We start from the raw sequence: 20,686 nt of genomic DNA, 5'->3' as shown, positions 1-20,686 counted from the left end.
CATTGGTGTCCTGACGGCTTGAATTGATACGGGAAGGACTTCTTTAATCGATTGCAAACATTTATGCTTTCCTCTTCAGAACTATTTGAATCATATTCATAACTGGATGAGTCACAAGAAAGCTCCGAATCTGAAGCCATTGTTTTGATTCTAGAGCAAGGCAAGACTTCCTTGCGTGACGTCACGAACAAAGGGGCGGGATCTTCTGAAACTCACCATTTCCGAAGTCATTTTGACGTAGTTTTGGAACACTTTAACTCATTTTTATTGGTGTTTTGCATTTGACTAAAATGTTTTGGGTATTTTAGATGCTATAAAACGTTTTTCTGATGTCAGTTAGTAAAAAAAAAAAAAATGGTGTCAGTTGTCCTTTAAAGATACAGTAAAGTCTCGTTATATCGATATTCAAGGGAGTCCGAAAAAATATCGATATAACCGGGACTATCGATATATCCGACCCTGTTTGCATGTAATTTTCTCCGTGCGTGCATAGAAATAGTATCGATATAACCGGGACTATCGATATATCCGATATCGATATAATGAGACTTTACTGTAATTTAAAAGTTCACACCATGTCAAATTAAAAAAAACTAAAACATTTTTTGGGGTCTTTCTATTATCCATCCAAATATGCTTTTATCGTTTACTGTTGAAGCCATTTTATTTTCCTTTACGTATGTGAGACAGACCAAAGTTGGTCCATCGTGCGGTTGCGGCATTTCCGTGACGACCGATGATGTCATCGGTGTTGTACTTAAGAGGTCGCACTTGCGAAGAGGACCCTCACTCTAGGGTCGTCTGAAGCGATCGCCATGGTGGCTTGAAAGAACATCCGCTGTGTCGCTTCTGCAACCCACGGCCATGTCGACCATCTTGCTAATGCTAGCTGTCGAGTTGGCTCACGGATGGAGATTCCCGCTTCCGCCGATGCCTGTCAAGGGTAAGGGAAAAATCTAACATTTGCAAATATGATTTTAAAATATGAGAAACTAGGTGACTCTGCATTTGCCAAACTTTAAGGATGTGCCTGATTTTATTTTAACTCATTCACTGCCATTCACAAATGTATTCGCGAATTTAAAATATGATGTACAGCGCCATTCCTGAATTTTTTTGTTTGTTTTTTTGGGTGCTGATAAAGTGCTGGCCATGGCCTGTGCCAATGTTACTTTTTCTTTCCACAAGGGGGCAGCATTTCCCTTTTTTCCATTGTTAATGTTTGTTTCAAGCTTCAGCTGTTGTTAAAGTGCTATTTGAGTTATTCCGGGTTGAGTGAACGCTGGCGCGTGTGGCTGCCGCTGCTCACCCACAGAAAAACTGATCCTGTGACTGTAAAGTGACCTTGAGAATTTTGAAAGGCGCTTATAAATGAAATGTATTATTATTAGTATAAGTATTATCATTTGCTCGCTATTTGCCATCTATTAGCTCTGGCTGGCTAGCTATAAATGAAATGTATTACTATTATTATTATTATTATTATTCACTATCTAGCTGGCTGGCTATCGAGCTAGGTATCTGTTGGCTATCGATTGGTTAGCTAGCTAGCTTTCTATCTATTTGAGTTACTTCTGGGTTGAGTGAACGCTGGCGCGTGTGGCTGCCGCTGCTCACCCACAGAAAAACTGATCCTGTGACTGTAAAGGTGACCGTGAGAGTTTTGAAAGGCGCTTATAAATGACATTTATTATTATTATTATTATTATTATTAAATAAACCAATGTGTATGTTTTGCATTGTATTTTGGACAGCTGCCCTCATTTCAAACTCATATAACTCCAGACCCATATAATATAGGAATTAACTGTTTTTTTCTGATGAAAGAAGAGAGGCTAAGGTTTCTTATGCTGCATTGAATGGTTATGTAGTCCTTAAACTCAATATTCTGTGGGTCCTGGGATTCGAGTGACAATGACAAAAACCCTGGCACTGGAGTGGAAACATATTTTGCCAGTGAATTAGTGAATTTTCTGACATATATAAACAATGTAATTCAGTGTATAAATAAAGTGTCTCTGAATGACATCATCATAACTCAACTTTGTCTTGTTGTGCGTCGCTTCTTCCTGTCAGCCGGCTGCTTTGTGGTGGCGCCAGAGTTGGATCTCTTCCGTCTGGAAGGGGAAGCGGTCACCGTGTCTTTTCCCGCTTTCCACAAGGCGCTCCAGGTACGCCGCATTGAGCCACCGGACGCCTTCTTCCGCATCTCAAAGGGCAACCACACGCACGATGACACAGAGGGTCAAATCCGACGTCGCGGCCTGGAATTGTGGCTCCTTCCGGCGCGGCGCTCCGACTCTGGCGAATATATCTGCACTTTCAGGTAACAAAGCAAAAATATTGCTTTCAATATGTGGGGGACATTGTAAAGAACTGTTTAAAGGTCAATGGTAAGTCCTGAAGGTATGTTAACACCCCCAAAATGTTAAAAATACAGTAAAGTCTCATTATATCGATATTCAAGGGAGTCGGAAAAAATATCGATATAACCGGGACTATCGATATATCCGACCCTGTTTGCATGTAATTTTCTCCGTGCGTGCATAGAAATAGTATCGATATAACCGGGACTATCGATATATCCGATATCGATATAACGAGACTTTACTGTATTTGTAAATTGCTTAAAAATTAATACAATGTTTAACAATATAGAATAAATCTAAAATCACTAGGAAATGTGAAAAAGTACAAAAATTACATACAAATATATTTTTAAAACACTGTTACATTAAAAAGAATCTCAATCCTGAAATTAAAATGTTAATGATATAATAATGTCAAAAATATATATAATATAAAATATAATAATAAAAAATATAATATAAAAAAGATATAAATAAAGATTAAAAAAAATCATAAAAATTAGAAGTTAATAAAAAGCTTTATTTAAAACATTACAAAAGCGCTACAAAATGTGGAAGAACTCAAAATTACATACAAATGTATTTTTAAAAAATGTGTAAAAAAATATCAATACTAAAACACGTTGAATAAAAAAATGGTTAAAAAATACTGTTTAAAAATATTTTTAGAATAAAATTTGTGAAAATTTACAAAATGTTACCAAATGTAAAATCATGGGAAAATATTAAAATACTACAAAATAATAATGTAAAACAAATAACCACAATATAGAAAATACCATTAAATGTGGAAGAAAACTACCATGTGTATTAGAATATCACAAATACCACGAGTAGTTTAAAAAAAAAGCTTTATTTAAAACATGACAAAATCACTTTTAAATGTACAGAAATACAAAAACTAAATAAATATATTTTTAAAATACTGTTACATTAAAAAAAATCTCAATCCTAAAATTAAAATGTTGATTAAAAAATAATGGTAAAGAATATGGTTTTAAAAATATATTTTTAACTATAAATTACTAGAAGTTAAAAAAAGCTTTATTTAAAACATGACAAAAGCGCTACAAAATGTGGGAAAACTCAGTTACATACAAATGTTTTTAAAAAAAACTTGTGTAAAAAATATCAATCCTAAAAATGTTGAATGAAAAAAGGGGAAAAAACTGTTTTTAAAATATTTGAAAAATAAAAATTGCTTTCAAAATTTACGAAATGATACCACAGATAAAATCATGCCAAAATGTTCAAATACCACAAAATAATAATCTAAAAACAAATAATCATGAATTGTATTTGTAAGTAACCACAAAATGTAAAAAAAAAAATTAAATATAAAAAAAAATGAATACCACGTGTAACACACCGTCGCAAATACTACAAAAAGTAAACAAAACTTTATTTAAAACGTGACAAACTCACTTAACGGATAGCACGCGTGTCTTCCTGCTGTTCCTGCTGCTCCTGTTATCATGGCGATGAAGAAACGCGACATACTGCATCCAAGGTAGCGTGACGCTGCGGGTGTACGCCGCGTTAGCAGCGAGCGTGGACAATTTATCCTACGAGTACGACGCCACATTGGGAGAAAACGTGACGCTTAGATGTCCCGTGAAGAAACGCGTGTCCCACACGCGTGTCCAGTGGTACAAGGTGAGAGCAACGCCGCCCCCGAACTACCAGATTTAATTTTGTGTGGACACTCCCGACCTGAAGGGGGCAGTGTTTCTTAGTAAAGCATTCGAAATGGCATGACGGCCACGTTAAAAATGTAAAAAAAACAACTAAATGATCCTGCTTGAATGTTTAAAATACTACACAATGTTGACAAATTTTATGAATTATTAACATGTTTAAAAATAATATATATATATATATATATATATATATCGGTCTACTCATTAACTGAAACACCAAATATAGATTTTTTTTAATGTTGAAATCTACCAAAAATATATTTTTTCAAAAAGCCAAAAAGCATGATGTAATTTTCAAATGAAAATTATAAAACACAACTGACATTTTTAAATGGAAAAAAATATATATAAATATAAAAACCTTCAAAATCACTTCAAATGACTTCTACTGAGCGTATTTGACCAAGACTCCATCGCATATAGCTATATTTCACGTTTTAAGACTCGCTCTGAATATTCCGGAAGTCTTGTTTTTGAGTTGGTGACGAGTCCTCACCCTACGTCACTGAAGGAACGCCCCTGACCGAGACACCGACACAATGCATTTATGGGTACTTTGTTTGGCCTGAAAACATCTGGACAAAAGTCGGACATCTTTAAATTTGCACAAATGCGCCAAGATTGGAGATGAAAAAAAATGATGCTCAGTTTTCATCTAAGAATATGACAAAATAATTAATTTGTGCAATTTATTTAAATTATGCATAATAATAATAATAAGAAAAAAAATTGTGTAAAAAAAAACTTAATAATAGTAATAATACTGGATTGCCCAAGCTACTCCCCTCAGGCAGGCGCTACCGATCCATGCGCACCAAATCCAGCAGACAATTAAACAGCTTCTTCCCCCAGCCATTAACTCTTTGAATCTTTCAACAGTAGCCAAAATGGAACTGTATAGTGCCACTCAGTTTTTTTTGACAACGATACTAGTGCAGCGTGTTCTTTCCTTGCTACATACTTGGAATAAAGAATTCTGAAAATATTTCTCACCTTGCTGATTTCCTTGCCAGGAGAACTCCAGCGCTATTGGCCTCCAGGCCCACAGGTGGCGCTCCCTCCAAAAAGATGCGGGAAAACTGCGAATCCCAGAAGTGCAGTTTTCCGACAGTGGTTTGTACACGTGCCGGCTGAGCGTTGTGGTCGAGCATAGCGAGTTCCCACTCTCTCGTACCATCCGACTCCTCATCAAAGGTGCTTTCCACATGACTCGGCTAACTTGACAAAAACAACTAACATTATTTTAGCATTTTTCCCCTTTATCTCCAAAGAAATTATTTTCCTTTCATAGATTTAAAAACAAATGGTGGTGCATTGTTTATTTATTTATGATTTTTTTTTTGTGAGTGCGTGACTGGTTTTTCATTTACTGTATCTCTTGGTGTATAAGGCACACTCATTTTCTTCAAAAGATGACCCTGTGCCTTATGTTCAAGTGTGCCTTATATGTGAGGTAATATTGAGCCACTACATTGAGTAGAAGTACAGTGATACCTCGGTTTACGAACCCCTTGGCAGTGACGGGAGGTGGTTTAAACATTAAAGAGACAGGCAGACGACAGAGAGAATGAGCAAATGGATAGATAGCTGAAATTTAGACTCGTTTCAACTTTGATAGTTCAAAGGCAGAGTGTAGACTGCAAGGTTAAAATATCCCATCAATCAGGCTCCACAAATAACGCGCACAAGCCATCTATACACTTGATGCAAAAAGTTTTCAACCCAGCTAAACAGAACACAATTGATGAGGAACTAGATAAAATTATCGCAGACAAAGCACCTACAAGGGATCATTCCTCAAGATGGTGAAAGAAGAAGGCTACATTCCTCTTAATAATAATAATAATAATAATATATTTTAAGCCCCTTTCAAAGCTCTCAAGGACACATAGGTACTATAATAAATGAAATATGAAACCGGCCTCTCCATTCCATCGACCATCACAAAGGTAAATAAAACGACTTTATTATATAGTACCATTTATTTCTTTAATTATAATACTATAGCACATTTATTATACATAAAGTAAAGTATGTTTTGTGTAGTTTTAAGGCTTAGAAAATTAAAAAGTAGAAAATTATGTTTTATGGGGACCTGGGAACACATTCTTCTCATTTTAATGGTTTTCTATGGGAAATTAATTTTTTGGGATACACACTTTTCGCCTTACACACTCTGTCTGGGAACCAATTATGTTCGTAAGCCAAGGTATCACTGTAGTATGTAACCCTAGCCTCAGCGGTAGTGCCTTAATGTGGTGTGCCTGAAAACTTTTGGATATTTATATATTATATCGAGATTTTTTTTTCCCCCCATTACACTCCGGTGCGCCATATACACTGGAAAATACGGTACACTTGAAAACATTAGCAAAGGCTACAATGCAACATTTTTCAAAACATGTTTTCCTATTTACACAAAATACTCCCAGATAAATGTTTAATAATTTATTGAATAGGAACCTTTTGTTCAAATGACACACAAAAAAAGTACTATACATCTGCATTTTGTAATTCATTCAGATCCCAACTTAGCCACACCGCTAACACCACCGTTGATCATCACGCCATTGAACGGAAGCGTCCACGAAGCCTCACACGGTGAGTCATCGACTTTGTCCAGATCATTTAAGTTAAAAAAATACAAAGAAGTCCAAACACTTTCACAAACGAGCATTACTACAAATAGAGTAAAATAACACAGCAAAAGAATTCAAGGTTACAGACAGAGAGAGTGAGGCCGTTCTCTCAAAAACAAAATGGCGTCTTCGGTTAAAGCCACGTGATTGGTTAAGAAAACAGCAGTGAGGGGAGTTGGTTTAAACATTAAAGAGACAGGCAGACGAGAGTGAGAAAACGCACACGAAAGGGAGACGACAGAGCTTGAAACAAAAAAAAAAACAAAAGTGAAATGGTGAGAAAATGGATAGAAAACAGTGAAATTTGGACTCGTTTCAACTTTGAAAGTTCAAAAGCAGAGTGTAGACTGCAAGGTTAAAATATCCCATCAATCACTTTGCTGCTGTGAAATGTAAATTTCTCCACTGTGAGACTAATAAAGGCATATCCAATCCAATCCAATCAGGCTCCACAAATAACCCGCACGAGCCATCTGTACACTTGATGCAAAAAGCTATCAACCCAGGCAAACAGAACACAACTGATGAGGAACAAGGTAAAATTATCGCAGAGAAAGCACCTACAAGCGATCATTCCTCAAGATGGTTAAAGAAGGCTATGTTCCTCATCAAGTGTTTAATACTGATGAAACCGGCCATTCCATTCCAGCAAGCCATCAACGACCATCACAAAGGTCAATAAAACGACTTTATTATACAGTATAGTTTATTTCTTTAATTATAATACAATAGCACATTTATTATACATAAAATAATGTATATTTTGTTTAGTTTTAAGGCTTAGAAAAGTAGAAAATGATGTTTTATGGGGACCTGGGAACGGATTATTCTCATTTAAATGGTTTCCTATGGGAAATTATTTTTTGGGATACACACTCTGTCTGGGAACCAATTAAGTTCGTAAGCCAAGGTATGTCTGTATATGTCACTGTAGCGAACCTACAAAAAGATACTTTTTACAAATTGTTAACTGTCTAACATTGAAGGTTCGGAACTGGAGGTCAAGTGCACGGTGCTGACAGCGTGCGAGTCCCAACGTCAGACGGACGTGTGGTGGTTGGCGGACGGCGTCCAGGTGTCCGCATCGCGCCTGAAAGGACAAATCCAACATGGCGGCCGGAGGTAGGCGCTCGTTTAGTCACCTCAGCCTTTTTCTCGGTTTATTCTTCATCGCCAAACGTACGTCGCCGTCCACGCAGGGAAAGCCGCGTGGCGTCAGGTTGCCTGGTGGAAGTCAGCTTGGTGGTCGCCGCGATGACCGAACAAGAGGAAGGGGCGGCGCTAACGTGCCTTGCTCAAAACCAGGACGCGAGACGGGAAGTAACGGTCACGCTTGGCGTGGAGGGTGAGTCACATGACACGTGAAAATCCAGTAGGGCTTCAAATGAGCCAGGGTTAGACTCACTAAGAAAGTTTACTCCCCTTCGAAGCAGACTCGAACCTAACATGGCTTGTGGTGGCCTGTGTATCCACTTCCTGTTTCCTGGCGGTGCTCTCTGTCTTCTTCTACGTTTTGCTCATCAAGCCCAAACTCAAGAAGAAGACGAAGAAGAACGCCGATTACTTTCTGGCGCGCCAGAACAGCGCCTTTTAATGGTTGGTGCACTTCTTGTTTTGGCCAGCAGATGGCAGCAGCACCCGCGACTCCGTCATGTCATGCAACAAATTACACCAACGAATGCAGTCGGACTGATTTGTCATGATTATGTTGAAGAAATATTAAAACTTCGATGGGAAAAAAATAATAATTTCTGCCGAAACAAAACTATGTGAAAGTAAGAAAAATAATTAAGTCTGCTCGAAAACAAATACATTATATTAAATAAATGTATACAACTTTTAAATAATTGAATACAGAACCTAAAATGTAAAAATACACGAAAACAAATGAGTATATAATACATTACATATTATCTCTCTCTCTCTCTCTATATATATATATATATATAGAGAGAGAGAGAGAGAGAGAGATTATAGATTATATGTATACATTTTATACACACACACGTGTATATATATGTATGTGTATATATGTATGTATGTGTATGTATGTATGTGTGTATATATATATGTATGTGTGTATATATATATATATGTGTGTATATATATGTATGTGTATATGTATGTGTATATATATATACGTATATATATGTATGTGTATATGTGTGTGTGTATGTATATATATATATGTATGTATATATATATATATATATATATATATATATATATATATATATATATATATATATATGTGTGTGTGTGTGTGTGTGTGTGTGTGTGTGTACATACAGTAAAGTCTCGTTATATCGATATCGGTTATATCGATAGTACTGCTTATTACGATACTATTTCTATGAACGCAAGGAGAAAATTTACATGCCGCAGGATCGGATATATCGATAGTCCCGGTTATATTGATATTTTTTCCGACTCCCGAGAATATCGATATAACGAGACTTTACTGTGTATATATATATATATATATATATATATATATATATATATATATATATATATATATATATATATATAATATATGTATATATATATATATGTATGTATGTGTATATATATTTATGTATATATATATTTATGTATATATACTGTGTATATATACTGTATATGAATAAAATGAATTTTATTCAATGCAAATTTCCCCATTGTGGGACGAATAAAGGTTTTCTGATTCTGATTAAATCGAACACCCAAAAAATATTGTGAGCTCCTTCTTTTCCATTCGTTGGCTGGAAAACAGTTGAGTGTTTGACCTTTGAGACATTAACTGTCGTCCATCCTATCGCCCACATGTCACCCATTCACACGCCGCCTGTCGTGTGCCGAGGTGGCCTGTTCCCAGCGAATTCAAGTCGGAGGCGTAGGGGGGGGGATGAGGTGTCTTTAATTGGCCAGTGTGTTACACAAGACCTTTACAGCAGCTTGACGATTGATGATTTCCAATGAACTCCTTCACTGCCAGACATGTGCAAAAATGTGCCAGGGTTTTTGTCATTGTCGAAACCAATTCCAGGACCCACAGAATACAGTGATACCTTGGATTAGGAACTTAATTGGTTCTCAGACCAAGTGTGTAAGCCGAAAAGTGTGTATCCCAAAAAATCATTTCCCATAGGAAACCATTAAAATGAGAATAATCCGTTCCCAGGTCCCCATAAAACACCTCAAAACTACACAAAATATACCTTATTTTATGTATAGTAAATGTGCTATGGTATTATAATTAAAGAAATAAACTGTACTGTATAATAAAGTCGTTTTATTGACCTTTGTGATGGCCGTTGATGGCTTGATGGAATGGAGTGGCTGGTTTCATCAGCATTAAACACTTCATGAGGAACGTAACCTTCTTTCACCATTTTGAGGAATGATCCCTTGCAGGTGCTTTCTGCGATAATTTTATCTAGTTCCTCATCAATTGTGTTCTGTTTAGCTGGGTTGATAGCTTTTTGCATACAGTGTACAGATGGCTTGTGCATATTGTTTGTGGAGTCTGATTGATGGGATATTTTAACCTTGCAGTCTACACTCTGCCTTTGAACTATCAAAGTTGAAACTCTGTCACTGTCGTCTGCCAGTCTCTTTAATGTTTAATCCCCCCCCCCCTCACTGCTGCGTTCTTGACCAATCACATGGCTTTAACCGAAGACTGGGGGACGGGGATTAGAGTACAAAAACAGCCGGATGCCATTTTGTTCACATCACTCATTGAGGCAGCTCTGTGTATGAAAAAAAGTTTGTATGCCAAGGTAAACTTTTCATAAATGTAACGTTCGTAAACCGAAAAGTTCGTAAGCCAAAGGCTTCGTAAACCAAGGTATTACTGTATTGAGTTTTAGGACTACATCAACATTCAATTCAGTGTCCCCTTCCAGAATAGAAAAAAAAACATGGCCAGCGCTTTATCGACACGGAGGCATGACAAAGCAATTCAATTCAATTCCCGAATAAATTTGTGAATGGCAGTGAATGAGTTAATGACTGCCGCACTTCTGGCATGTGTGTTGCGACGCGTAGTGTCCATATTATGACTGGATGACAAGTTGCTTCAAGTTTGCTCCCTGTTTTATTCGGAGAAGTTTGCTCTTGTAAAAACAAAAACAAACCCCCCCAAAAAAGTTGTAATGTAATATTTTGTGATCGAATCAAAACATTATGAGAAGACCGTAATGCGATTGGCTTTGATCTTGGCCCTCCCTACAGTAAACTGGCAGTGTATGAAGATTTTTTTTTTATATTTATCGGTTGGAACAAGACGTTTGATACGATCAAGTCAAAGTCAGCTTTTTTTGTCAAATATGCTAATATGCATGACATAAAGCACAGATGAAATTAATGTCTTCTCGGTCTGTAAAGTGAGGTGGTGTCGTATGTAAAGTGAGTTAGTGTCGTATGTAAAGTGAGTTGGTGTCGTATGTAAAGTGAGGTAGTGTCGTATGTAAAGTGAGGTAGTGTCGTATGTAAAGTGAAGTGGTGTCGTATGTAAAGTGAGGTGGTGTCGTATGTAAAGTGCGGTGGTGTCGTATGTAAAGTGAGGTGGTGTCGTATGTAAAGTGAGGTGGTGTCGTATGTAATGTGAGTTGGTGTCGTATGTAAAGTGCGGTGGTGTCGTATGTAAAGTGAGGTGGTGTCGTATGTAATGTGAGTTGGTGTCGTATGTAAAGTGAGGTGGTGTCGTATGTAAAGTGCGGTGGTGTCGTATGTAAAGTGAGGTGGTGTCGTATGTAAAGTGAGGTGGTGTCGTATGTAATGTGAGTTGGTGTCGTATGTAAAGTGCGGTGGTGTCGTATGTAAAGTGAGGTGGTGTCGTATGTAAAGTGAGGTGGTGTCGTATGTAATGTGAGTTGGTGTCGTATGTAAAGTGGGGTAGTGTCGTATGTAAAGTGAGGAAGTGTCGGTTGTAAAGTGCGGTAGTGTCATATCTAAAGTGAGATGCGAATTTTATCCTTGCAGTCTACACTCTGCCTTTGAACTATCAAAGTTGAAACGAGTCCAAATTTCACTGTTTTCTATCCATTTTGTCACTCTTTCTCTGTTGTCTGCCTGTCTTTAATGTTTAAACCACATCCCCTCACTGTTGTGTTCTTGACCAATCACGTGGCTTTAACCGAAGCCGGCTGACATTTTGTTGTTAGAAGAACGGGGTCGTTTGCGAACGACAAGTCACTCATTGAGGCAGCTCCGTGTACGAAAAAAGTTCGTATGCCAAGGTAAACTTTTCATAAATGTAACGTTCGTAAACCGAAAAGTTCGTAAGCCAAGGGTTTCGTTGTAATGTAATATTTTGTGATCGAATCAAAACATTATGAGAAGACCGTAATGCGATTGGCTTTGATCTTGGCCCTCCCTACAGTAAACTGGCAGTGTATGAAGATTTTTTTTTATATTTATCGGTTGGAACAAGACATTTGATACGATCAAGTCAAAGTCAGCTTTTTTTGTCAAATATGCTAATATGCATGACATAAAGCACAGATGAAATTAATGTCTTCTCGGTCTGTAAAGTGAGGTGGTGTCGTATGTAAAGTGAGTTAGTGTCGTATGTAAAGTGAGTTGGTGTCGTATGTAAAGTGAGTTAGTGTCGTATGTAAAGTGAAGTGGTGTCGTATGTAAAGTGAGGTGGTGTCGTATGTAAAGTGAGGTGGTGTATGTAAAGTGGGGTGGTGTCGTATGTAAAGTGAGGTGGTGTCGTATGTAAAGTGAGGTGGTGTCGTATGTAAAGTGAGGTGGTGTCGTATGTAATGTGAGTTGGTGTCGTATGTAAAGTGGGGTAGTGTCGTATGTAAAGTGAGGAAGTGTCGGTTGTAAAGTGCGGTAGTGTCATATCTAAAGTGAGATGCGAATTTTAACCTTGCAGTCTACACTCTGCCTTTGAACTATCAAAGTTGAAACGAGTCCAAATTTCACTGTTTTCTATCCATTTTGTCACTCTTTCTCTGTTGTCTGCCTGTCTTTAATGTTTAAACCACATCCCCTCACTGCTGTGTTCTTGACCAATCACGTGGCTTTAACCGAAGTCGGCTGACATTTTGTTGTTAGAAGAACGGGGTCGTTTGCGAACGACAAGTCACTCATTGAGGCAGCTCCGTGTACGAAAAAAGTTCGTATGCCAAGGTAAACTTTTCATAAATGTAACGTTCGTAAACCGAAAAGTTCGTAAGCCAAGGGTTTCGTTGTAATGTAATATTTTGTGATCGAATCAAAACATTATGAGAAGACCGTAATGCGATTGGCTTTGATCTTGGCCCTCCCTACAGTAAACTGGCAGTGTATGAAGATTTTTTTTTTTATATTTATCGGTTGGAACAAGACGTTTGATACGATCAAGTCAAAGTCAGCTTTTTTTGTCAAATATGCTAATATGCATGACATAAAGCACAGATGAAATTAATGTCTTCTCGGTCTGTAAAGTGAGGTGGTGTCGTATGTAAAGTGAGTTAGTGTCGTATGTAAAGTGAGGTGGTGTCGTATGTAAAGTGCGGTGGTGTCGTATGTAAAGTGAGGTGGTGTTGTATGTAAAGTGAGGTGGTGTCGTATGTAATGTGAGTTGGTGTCGTATGTAAAGTGCGGTGGTGTCGTATGTAAAGTGAGGTGGTGTCGTATGTAATGTGAGTTGGTGTCGTATGTAAAGTGGGGTAGTGCCGTATGTAAAGCGGGGTAGTGCCGTATGTAAAGCGGGGTAGTGTCGTATGTAAAGTCAGGTAGTGTCACATGTCAAGTGAGGTGGTGTCGTATGTAAAGTGAGGTGGTGTCGTATGTAAAGTGAGGTAGTGTCGTATGTAAAGTGGGGTGGTGTCGTATGTAAAGTGAGGTGGTGTCGTATGTAAAGTGAGGTAGTGTCGTATGTAAAGTGAGGTAGTGTCGTATGTAAAGTGAGGTGGTGTCGTATGTAAAGTGAGGTGGTGTCGTATGTAAAGTGAGGTGGTGTCGTATGTAATGTGAGTTGGTGTCGTATGTAAAGTGGGGTAGTGTCGTATGTAAAGTGAGGTGGTGTCGTATGTAATGTGAGTTGGTGTCGTATGTAAAGTGGGATAGTGTCGTATGTAAAGCGGGGTAGTGTCGTATGTAATGTGAGTTGGTGTCGTATGTAAAGTGGGATAGTGTCGTATGTAAAGCGGGGTAGTGTCGTATGTAAAGTCAGGTAGTGTCACATGTCAAGTGAGGTAGTGTCGTCTGTAAAGTGAGGTAGTGTCGTATGTAAAGTGAGTTGGTGTCGTATGTAAAGTGAGGTAGTGTCGTATGTAAAGTGAGTTGGTGTCATATGTAAAGTGAGTTGGTGTCGTATGTAAAGTGAGTTAGTGTCGTATGTAAAGTGAGGTGGTGTCGTATGTAAAGTGAGGTGGTGTATGTAAAGTGAGGTGGTGTCTGTCGTATGTAATGTGAGTTAGTGTCGTATGTAAAGTCAGGTAGTGTCACATGTCAAGTGAGGTAGTGTCGTATGTCAAGTGAGGTAGTGTCGTATGTAAAGTGAGGTAGTGTCGTATGTAAAGTGAGGTAGTGTCATATCTAAAGTGAGATGCGAATTTTAACCTTGCAGTCTACACTCTGCCTTTGAACTATCAAAGTTGAAACGAGTCCAAATTTCACTGTTTTCTATCCATTTTGTCACTCTTTCTCTGTTGTCTGCCTGTCTTTAATGTTTAAACCACATCCCCTCACTGTTGTGTTCTTGACCAATCACGTGGCTTTAACCGAAGTCGGCTGACATTTTGTTGTTAGAAGAACGGGCTCGTTTGCGAACGACAAGTCACTCATTGAGGCAGCTCCGTGTACGAAAAAAGTTCGTATGCCAAGGTAAACTTTTCATAAATGTAACGTTCGTAAACCGAAAAGTTCGTAAGCCAAGGGGTTCGTAAACCGAGGTATATCTGTATAAGCGGAAAAAAAAAGTCTTCACGACAAGCCACGTATGGAAAAATGACACACAAGCAATAGGACATCGGAATTGTGTGATGCCGCGTCTCATTTATATGATTCGCCGTGAAAAGAAAGAGCGCGAGGTTCTTTATCGCAGGAATTGGCGTCATATTGGAGAAAGGCTCTCAGGTTCGCAGAGCATTTTTTACGACGTCAATCAAGCGCCGGCGTTAGCCACACGTCGATGCCCTCTGGCTTATTAAGACCATACGTCAGACGATTTGCCCGACTTTCTGTCAGGCGTTCGCATGGCCGGGAGCGCTAAAAAAAACACAACAACAAAATAAAACGGAGCCATAGGGGGCGCCACCCTTGGTTTATAATTTGCACAGAGAACAAGAGTTGAGGATATAATAATAATAATAATAATAATAATAATAATACATTGGATTTCTAAGCGCCTTTCAAAACTCTCAAGGTCACTTTACAGTCACAGGATATGTTTTTCTGTGGGTGAGCAGTGGTAGCCACATGCGCGCCAGCGTTCCCTCAACCCGGAAAGTAACTCAAATAGAGAGAAAGCTATCAAGCTAATAGATAGCGAGCCAGGCCTTCACTCAACTCAGAAGTAACTCAAATACATAGAAAGCTAGCTAGCTAATACATAGCTAACAGATAGCTAGCCTGGTCTTCACTCAACTTGGAAGTAACTCAAATAGATAGAAAGCTAGCTAGCCAATAGAAAGCTAACAGATAGCTAGCCAGGCCTTCACTCAACTTGGAAGTAACTCAAATAGATAGAAAGCTATCAAGCTAATAGATAGCTAACAGATAGCTAGCCAGGCCTTCACTCAACTTGGAAGTAACTCAAATATATAGAAAGCTAGCTAGCTAAGAGATAGGTAACAGATTGCTAGCCCTCACTCAACCCGGAAGGAACTCGTATACATAGAAAGCTAGCTATCTCGCTAATAGATAGCTGACATATAGCTAGCCAGGCCTTCACTCAACTTGGATGTAACTCAAATAGATACAAAACTAGCTAGCTTAAGGATAGCTAACTAGGCCCTCACTCAACCCGGGAGTAATTCAAATACAGTAGATAGAAAGCTAGCTAGCTAATAGATAGGTAAGAGATAGCTAGCTAGGCCTTCACTCAACCCGGAAATAACTCAAATAGAAAGCTAGCTAGCTAATAGATAGCTAACCAGGCCCTCACTCAACCCGGGAGTAACTCAAATAGATAGAAAACTAGCTAGCTAATAGCTTGCTAATAGATAGCTAACAGATAGCGAGTTGTCCGTGGTTATATTTTTTTACGTCATACCACACAGGCTATTGATTTTCACCGCCGATAAGAGCGGGCTGTAAAAAAAAGTTTACGACAAACACGTAAACAAACAAACATGGCAGCTATGGGATGATTGTTCCTCACTAATCGTGTTACAAAAGCCACGTGGGCTTTTGTAGTCATTATTGATACACGCATCGCCTTATTGCTTGTGTCTCATTTATGACATTTGGATCTGTTTTTTTTAGTTGCATTTTTGACACGTTGGTAGCTGATTAGCTAGGTGGATAGATGGCAGATATCTTGCTCGATAGCTAGAAAGATGGACAGAGCAAAAGAAATATAGCTAGCTAGCAAGGCAGATATAAAGCTTACTAGCAAGGCAGATGTAAAGCTAGCTAGCTAGGTAGGTAGATAGATCGATAAGGCAGATAGCTAGCTAGATAGCTAGGAACATAGCTAGAAAGATAGACAGAGGAAAAGGAATATAGCAGCTAGAAAGGCAGATATAAAGCGATAGATAGATAGATAGATAGATAGATAGATAGATAGATAGCAAGGCAGCTTGCTAGGAAGATAGCTAAAAAAATAGACAGCGCAAAAGAAACATAACTAGTGAGCAAGGCAGATACAAACTTAGCTAGCAAGGCAAATACAAAGCTAGCTAGTTAGGTAGATAGATAACAAGGCAGATATCTAGCTAGCTAGCGAGATCGCCAGGAATATAGCGAGAAAGATAGACCGAGCGAAAGAAACATAGCTAGCAAGCAAGGCAGATATAAAGCTAGCTAGCAAGGCAAATGTAAAGCTATCTAGCAAGGCAGATATAAAGATAGCTAGCAAGGGAGATCTAAAGCTAGCTAGCAAGACAGATATAAAACTAGCTATCAAGATAGAAAGTCAGACAGAACAAAAGAAGCATAGCTAGCTAGCTAGAGAGACAGATGTAAAGTTAGCTAGCAAGCTAGAAAGTTAGAGCAAAAGAAACAATATTTGTCTAGTGAAGACAAAGGTGTATTTAGCCAGATGGAACGCTGCCATTAAGGATTTAATTACGTGCGTCTCATCAATGACGACAAATGCGCGACCTTTCCGTCAGTATCCCTTTTACAATTATAACCCTGGTTGTAATTGCCAAGGTTTTTCAAGGTCATCAAGAATGTTAGAAGAAAAAAATCTGGCACCAATGTGTCAAATTAGCATTGTCGTTGCCATTTTTTTTTGGGGGGGGGTATGAAAATGCTGTTGGCTGGGAGTCATTTCTGCGATACTTCAAAATAAAATCTCAAAAAGTAACTCTGGAGGAGAGATAGTCGGTCTGGAAAATTTGGACTCGTTTTAACTTTGCTAGTTCAAAGGCAGAGTGTCGACTGCAAGGATAAAATATCCCATCAATCAGGCTCCACAAATAACCCGCACAAGCCATTTCTACACCTGATGCAAAAAGCTATCAACCTAGCTAAACAGAACACAATTGATGAGGAACTAGGTAAAATTATCGCAGAGAAAGCACCTACAAGGGATCATTCCTCAAAATTGTGAAAGAAGAAGGTTACGTTCCTGATCAAGTGTTTAATGCTGATGAAACCGGTCACTCTATTCCATCAAGCCACTAACAACCATCACAAAGGTCAATAAAATGACTTTATTATACAGTACCGTTTATTTCTTTAATTATAATACCATCACACATTTATTATATGTAAAATAAGGTATATTTTGTGTAGTTCTAAGGCATAGAAAATTAGAAAATTATGTTTTACAGGGACCTGGGAACGGATTATTCTCATTGTAATGGTTTCCTATGGGAAATTAATTTTTGGGATACACACTTTTCATCTTAGACAGTCTGGGAACCAATTAAGTTCGTTAGCCAAGGTATCACTGTATATACCTTGGGTATATACCTTGGTTACGATTTGTCTTATGACGATCCATGACACACACATACGCCTTTTTTGACCTGTTGTGACGTAAATCCCGATCAATTGTTATTGGTCAATCGCCTTAATTTCCCAGAAAGGGGCGTGTCCGGCGATCTGGTCATCGGAATGGGAAGATCTTCTAAAAAGGGAAGAGGAGGATTTCCCACTCACGCACACGCATCCAACGAGAGAACTCCGAAGAGAGCGCATCCATCGGGGAAAAAAATATCCAAGCGAAGAGAAAGAAAGAAAGACGTTGATAGCGGGAGACATGACAGTTTGGCAACTTGCACTTTTCTGTCTGTTCTGCTGCGGGTGTTGGCGAGCCACAGGTGAGTTATTTTTTTCTTCTCGGGTTGCGGCGCGATTACGGTTTTTATTTTGCAGTCAAAATATGACATAAAGGAAGATTTTTTTTTTATTTTCAACACTATGCAGATACATAGGATATATACATTTATTTGAATTATTTGTAGTTTTTGAAAAGTAAGAGTAGACTTGTAGGAATTGCAGGACTGTATATGTTTGGGGTCTTTTTCAGCTAAATTGCCGTGGTCGTTTTTTTTCGGCCAAAAATGCCTCACGATACATGGTCGTTTTTTTTCGGCTAAAAACGCCTTACTATACATGGTGGTTTTTTTTTCGGCCAAAAACGCCTTACTATACATGGTCGTTTTTTTCGGCTAAAAATGCCTTACTATACATGGTCGTTTTTTTCGGCAAAAAATGCCTTACTATACATGGTCGTTTTTTTCGGCAAAAAAGCCTTACTATACATGGTCGTTTTTTTCGGCAAAAAATGCCTTACTATACATGGTCGTTTTTTTCGGCTAAAAACGCCTTACTATACATGGTCGTTTTTTAGGGCTAAAAACGCCTTACTATACATGGTCGTTTTTTTTTCGGCCAAAAATGCCTTACGATACATGGTCGTTTTTTTTGGCTAAAAAGGCCTTACTATACATGGTCGTTTTTTAGGGGTAAAAACGCCTTACTATACATGGTCGTTTTTTTCGGCAAAAAATGCCTTACTATACATGGTCGGTTTTTTCGGCTAAAAACGCCTTACTATACATGGTCGTTTTTTAGGGCTAAAAATGCCTTACTATACATGGTCGTTTTTTTCGGCCAAAAACGCCTTACTATACATGGTCGTTTTTTAGGGCTAAAAACGCCTTACTATACATGGTCGTTTTTTTTTCGGCAAAAAATGCCTTACTATACATGGTCGTTTTTTTCGGCGAAAAAGCCTTACTATACATGGTCGTTTTTTTCGGCAAAAAATGCCTTACTATACATGCTGGTTTTTTCGGCTAAAAACGCCTTACCATACATGGTCGTTTTTTTCGGCAAAAAATGCCTTACTATACATGGTCGTTTTTTTCGGCCAAAAACGCATTACTATACATGGTCGTTTTTTAGGGCTAAAAACGCCTTACTATACATGGTCGTTTTTTTCGGCTAAAAATGCCTTACCATACATGGTCGTTTTTTTCGGCAAAAAACGCCTTACTATACATGGTCGTTTTTTTTCGGCAAAAAATGCCTTACTATACATGGTCGTTTTTTTCGGCTAAAAAGCCTTACTATACATGGTCGTTTTTTTTCGGCAAAAAATGCCTTACTATACATGGTCGTTTTTTAGGGCTAAAAATGCCTTACTATACATGGTCGTTTTTTTCGGCTAAAAATGCCTTACTATACATGGTCGTTTTTTTCGGCCAAAAACGCCTTACTGTACATGGTCGTTTTTTAGGGCTAAAAATGCCTTACTATACATGGTCGTTTTTTTCGGCTAAAAATGCCTTACTATACATGGTCGTTTTTTTCGGCTAAAAATGCCTTACTATACATGGTCGTTTTTTTCGGCTAAAAATGCCTGACTATACATGGTCGTTTTTTTTCGGCCAAAAATGCCTTACGATACATGGTCGTTTTTTTTCGGCCAAAAATGCCTTACGATACATGGTCGTTTTTTTTTTGGCTAAAAATGCCTTACTATACATGGTCGTTTCTTAGGGGTAAAAACGCCTTACTATACATGGTCGTTTTTTTTCGGCAAAAAATGCCTTACTATACATGGTCGGTTTTTTCGGCTAAAAACGCCTTACTATACATGGTCGTTTTTTTTTGGCTAAAAATGCCTGACTATACATGGTCGTTTTTTTTTCGGCCAAAAATGCCTTACGATACATGGTCGTTTTTTAGGGCTAAAAACGCCTTACTATACATGGTCGTTTTTTAGGGCTAAAAACGCCTTACTATACATGGTCGTTTTTTTTCGGCAAAAAATGCCTTACTATACATGGTCGTTTTTTAGGGCTAAAAATGCCTTACTATACATGGTCGTTTTTTCGGCTAAAAATGCCTTACTATACATGGTCGTTTTTTTCGGCCAAAAACGCCTTACTATACATGGTCGTTTTTTAGGGCTAAAAACGCCTTACTATACATGGTCGTTTTTTTTCGGCAAAAAATGCCTTACTATACATGGTCGTTTTTTTCGGCAAAAAATGCCTTACTATACATGGTCGGTTTTTTCGGCTAAAAACGCCTTACTATACATGGTCGTTTTTTTCGGCAAAAAATGCCTTACTATACATGGTCGTTTTTTTCGGCCAAAAACACCTTACTATACATGGTCGTTTTTTAGGGCTAAAAACGCCTTACTATACATGGTCGTTTTTTTTCGGCAAAAAATGCCTTACTATACATGGTCGTTTTTTTCGGCTAAAAAGCCTTACTATACATGGTCGTTTTTTTCGGCAAAAAATGCCTTACTATACATGGTCGTTTTTTAGGGCTAAAAATGCCTTACTATACATGGTCGTTTTTTTCGGCTAAAAATGCCTTACTATACATGGTCGTTTTTTTCGGCCAAAAACGCCTT

General features: G+C 38.2%; 1 protein-coding gene across 2 annotated transcripts; it reads left to right on the top strand.

Moving 5' to 3' along the window:
* Positions 1–809: 809 nt before the first annotated feature.
* LOC148894346 (interleukin-1 receptor type 2) lies at positions 810–18,023 on the top strand. Of its 2 annotated transcripts, XM_089002581.1 has the most exons (9): positions 810–943; positions 2,077–2,326; positions 3,857–4,025; positions 5,083–5,263; positions 6,593–6,670; positions 7,695–7,830; positions 7,908–8,053; positions 8,142–8,304; positions 17,891–18,023. In XM_089002581.1, exons 1-8 carry the CDS (start codon positions 865–867, stop codon positions 8,300–8,302), a joined length of 1,200 nt encoding a protein of 399 aa, XP_088858707.1. In that variant the 5' UTR covers positions 810–864; the 3' UTR covers positions 8,303–8,304; positions 17,891–18,023. The 2 variants fall into 2 exon arrangements, with proteins under 2 accessions (XP_088858707.1, XP_088858706.1); XM_089002580.1 differs by lacking the exon at positions 17,891–18,023 and having other exon boundaries at positions 8,142–8,624.
* Positions 18,024–20,686: the final 2,663 nt, after the last annotated feature.

Source organism: Hippocampus bargibanti, linkage group LG08, assembly GCF_051943395.1.
Source record: "Hippocampus bargibanti isolate YZ-2025 linkage group LG08, ASM5194339v1, whole genome shotgun sequence".
Classification (NCBI taxonomy): domain Eukaryota; kingdom Metazoa; phylum Chordata; class Actinopteri; order Syngnathiformes; family Syngnathidae; genus Hippocampus; species Hippocampus bargibanti.
The sequence above is the reverse complement of the archived record's forward strand: the minus strand, read 5'-3'. Positions and strand labels throughout refer to the sequence as shown.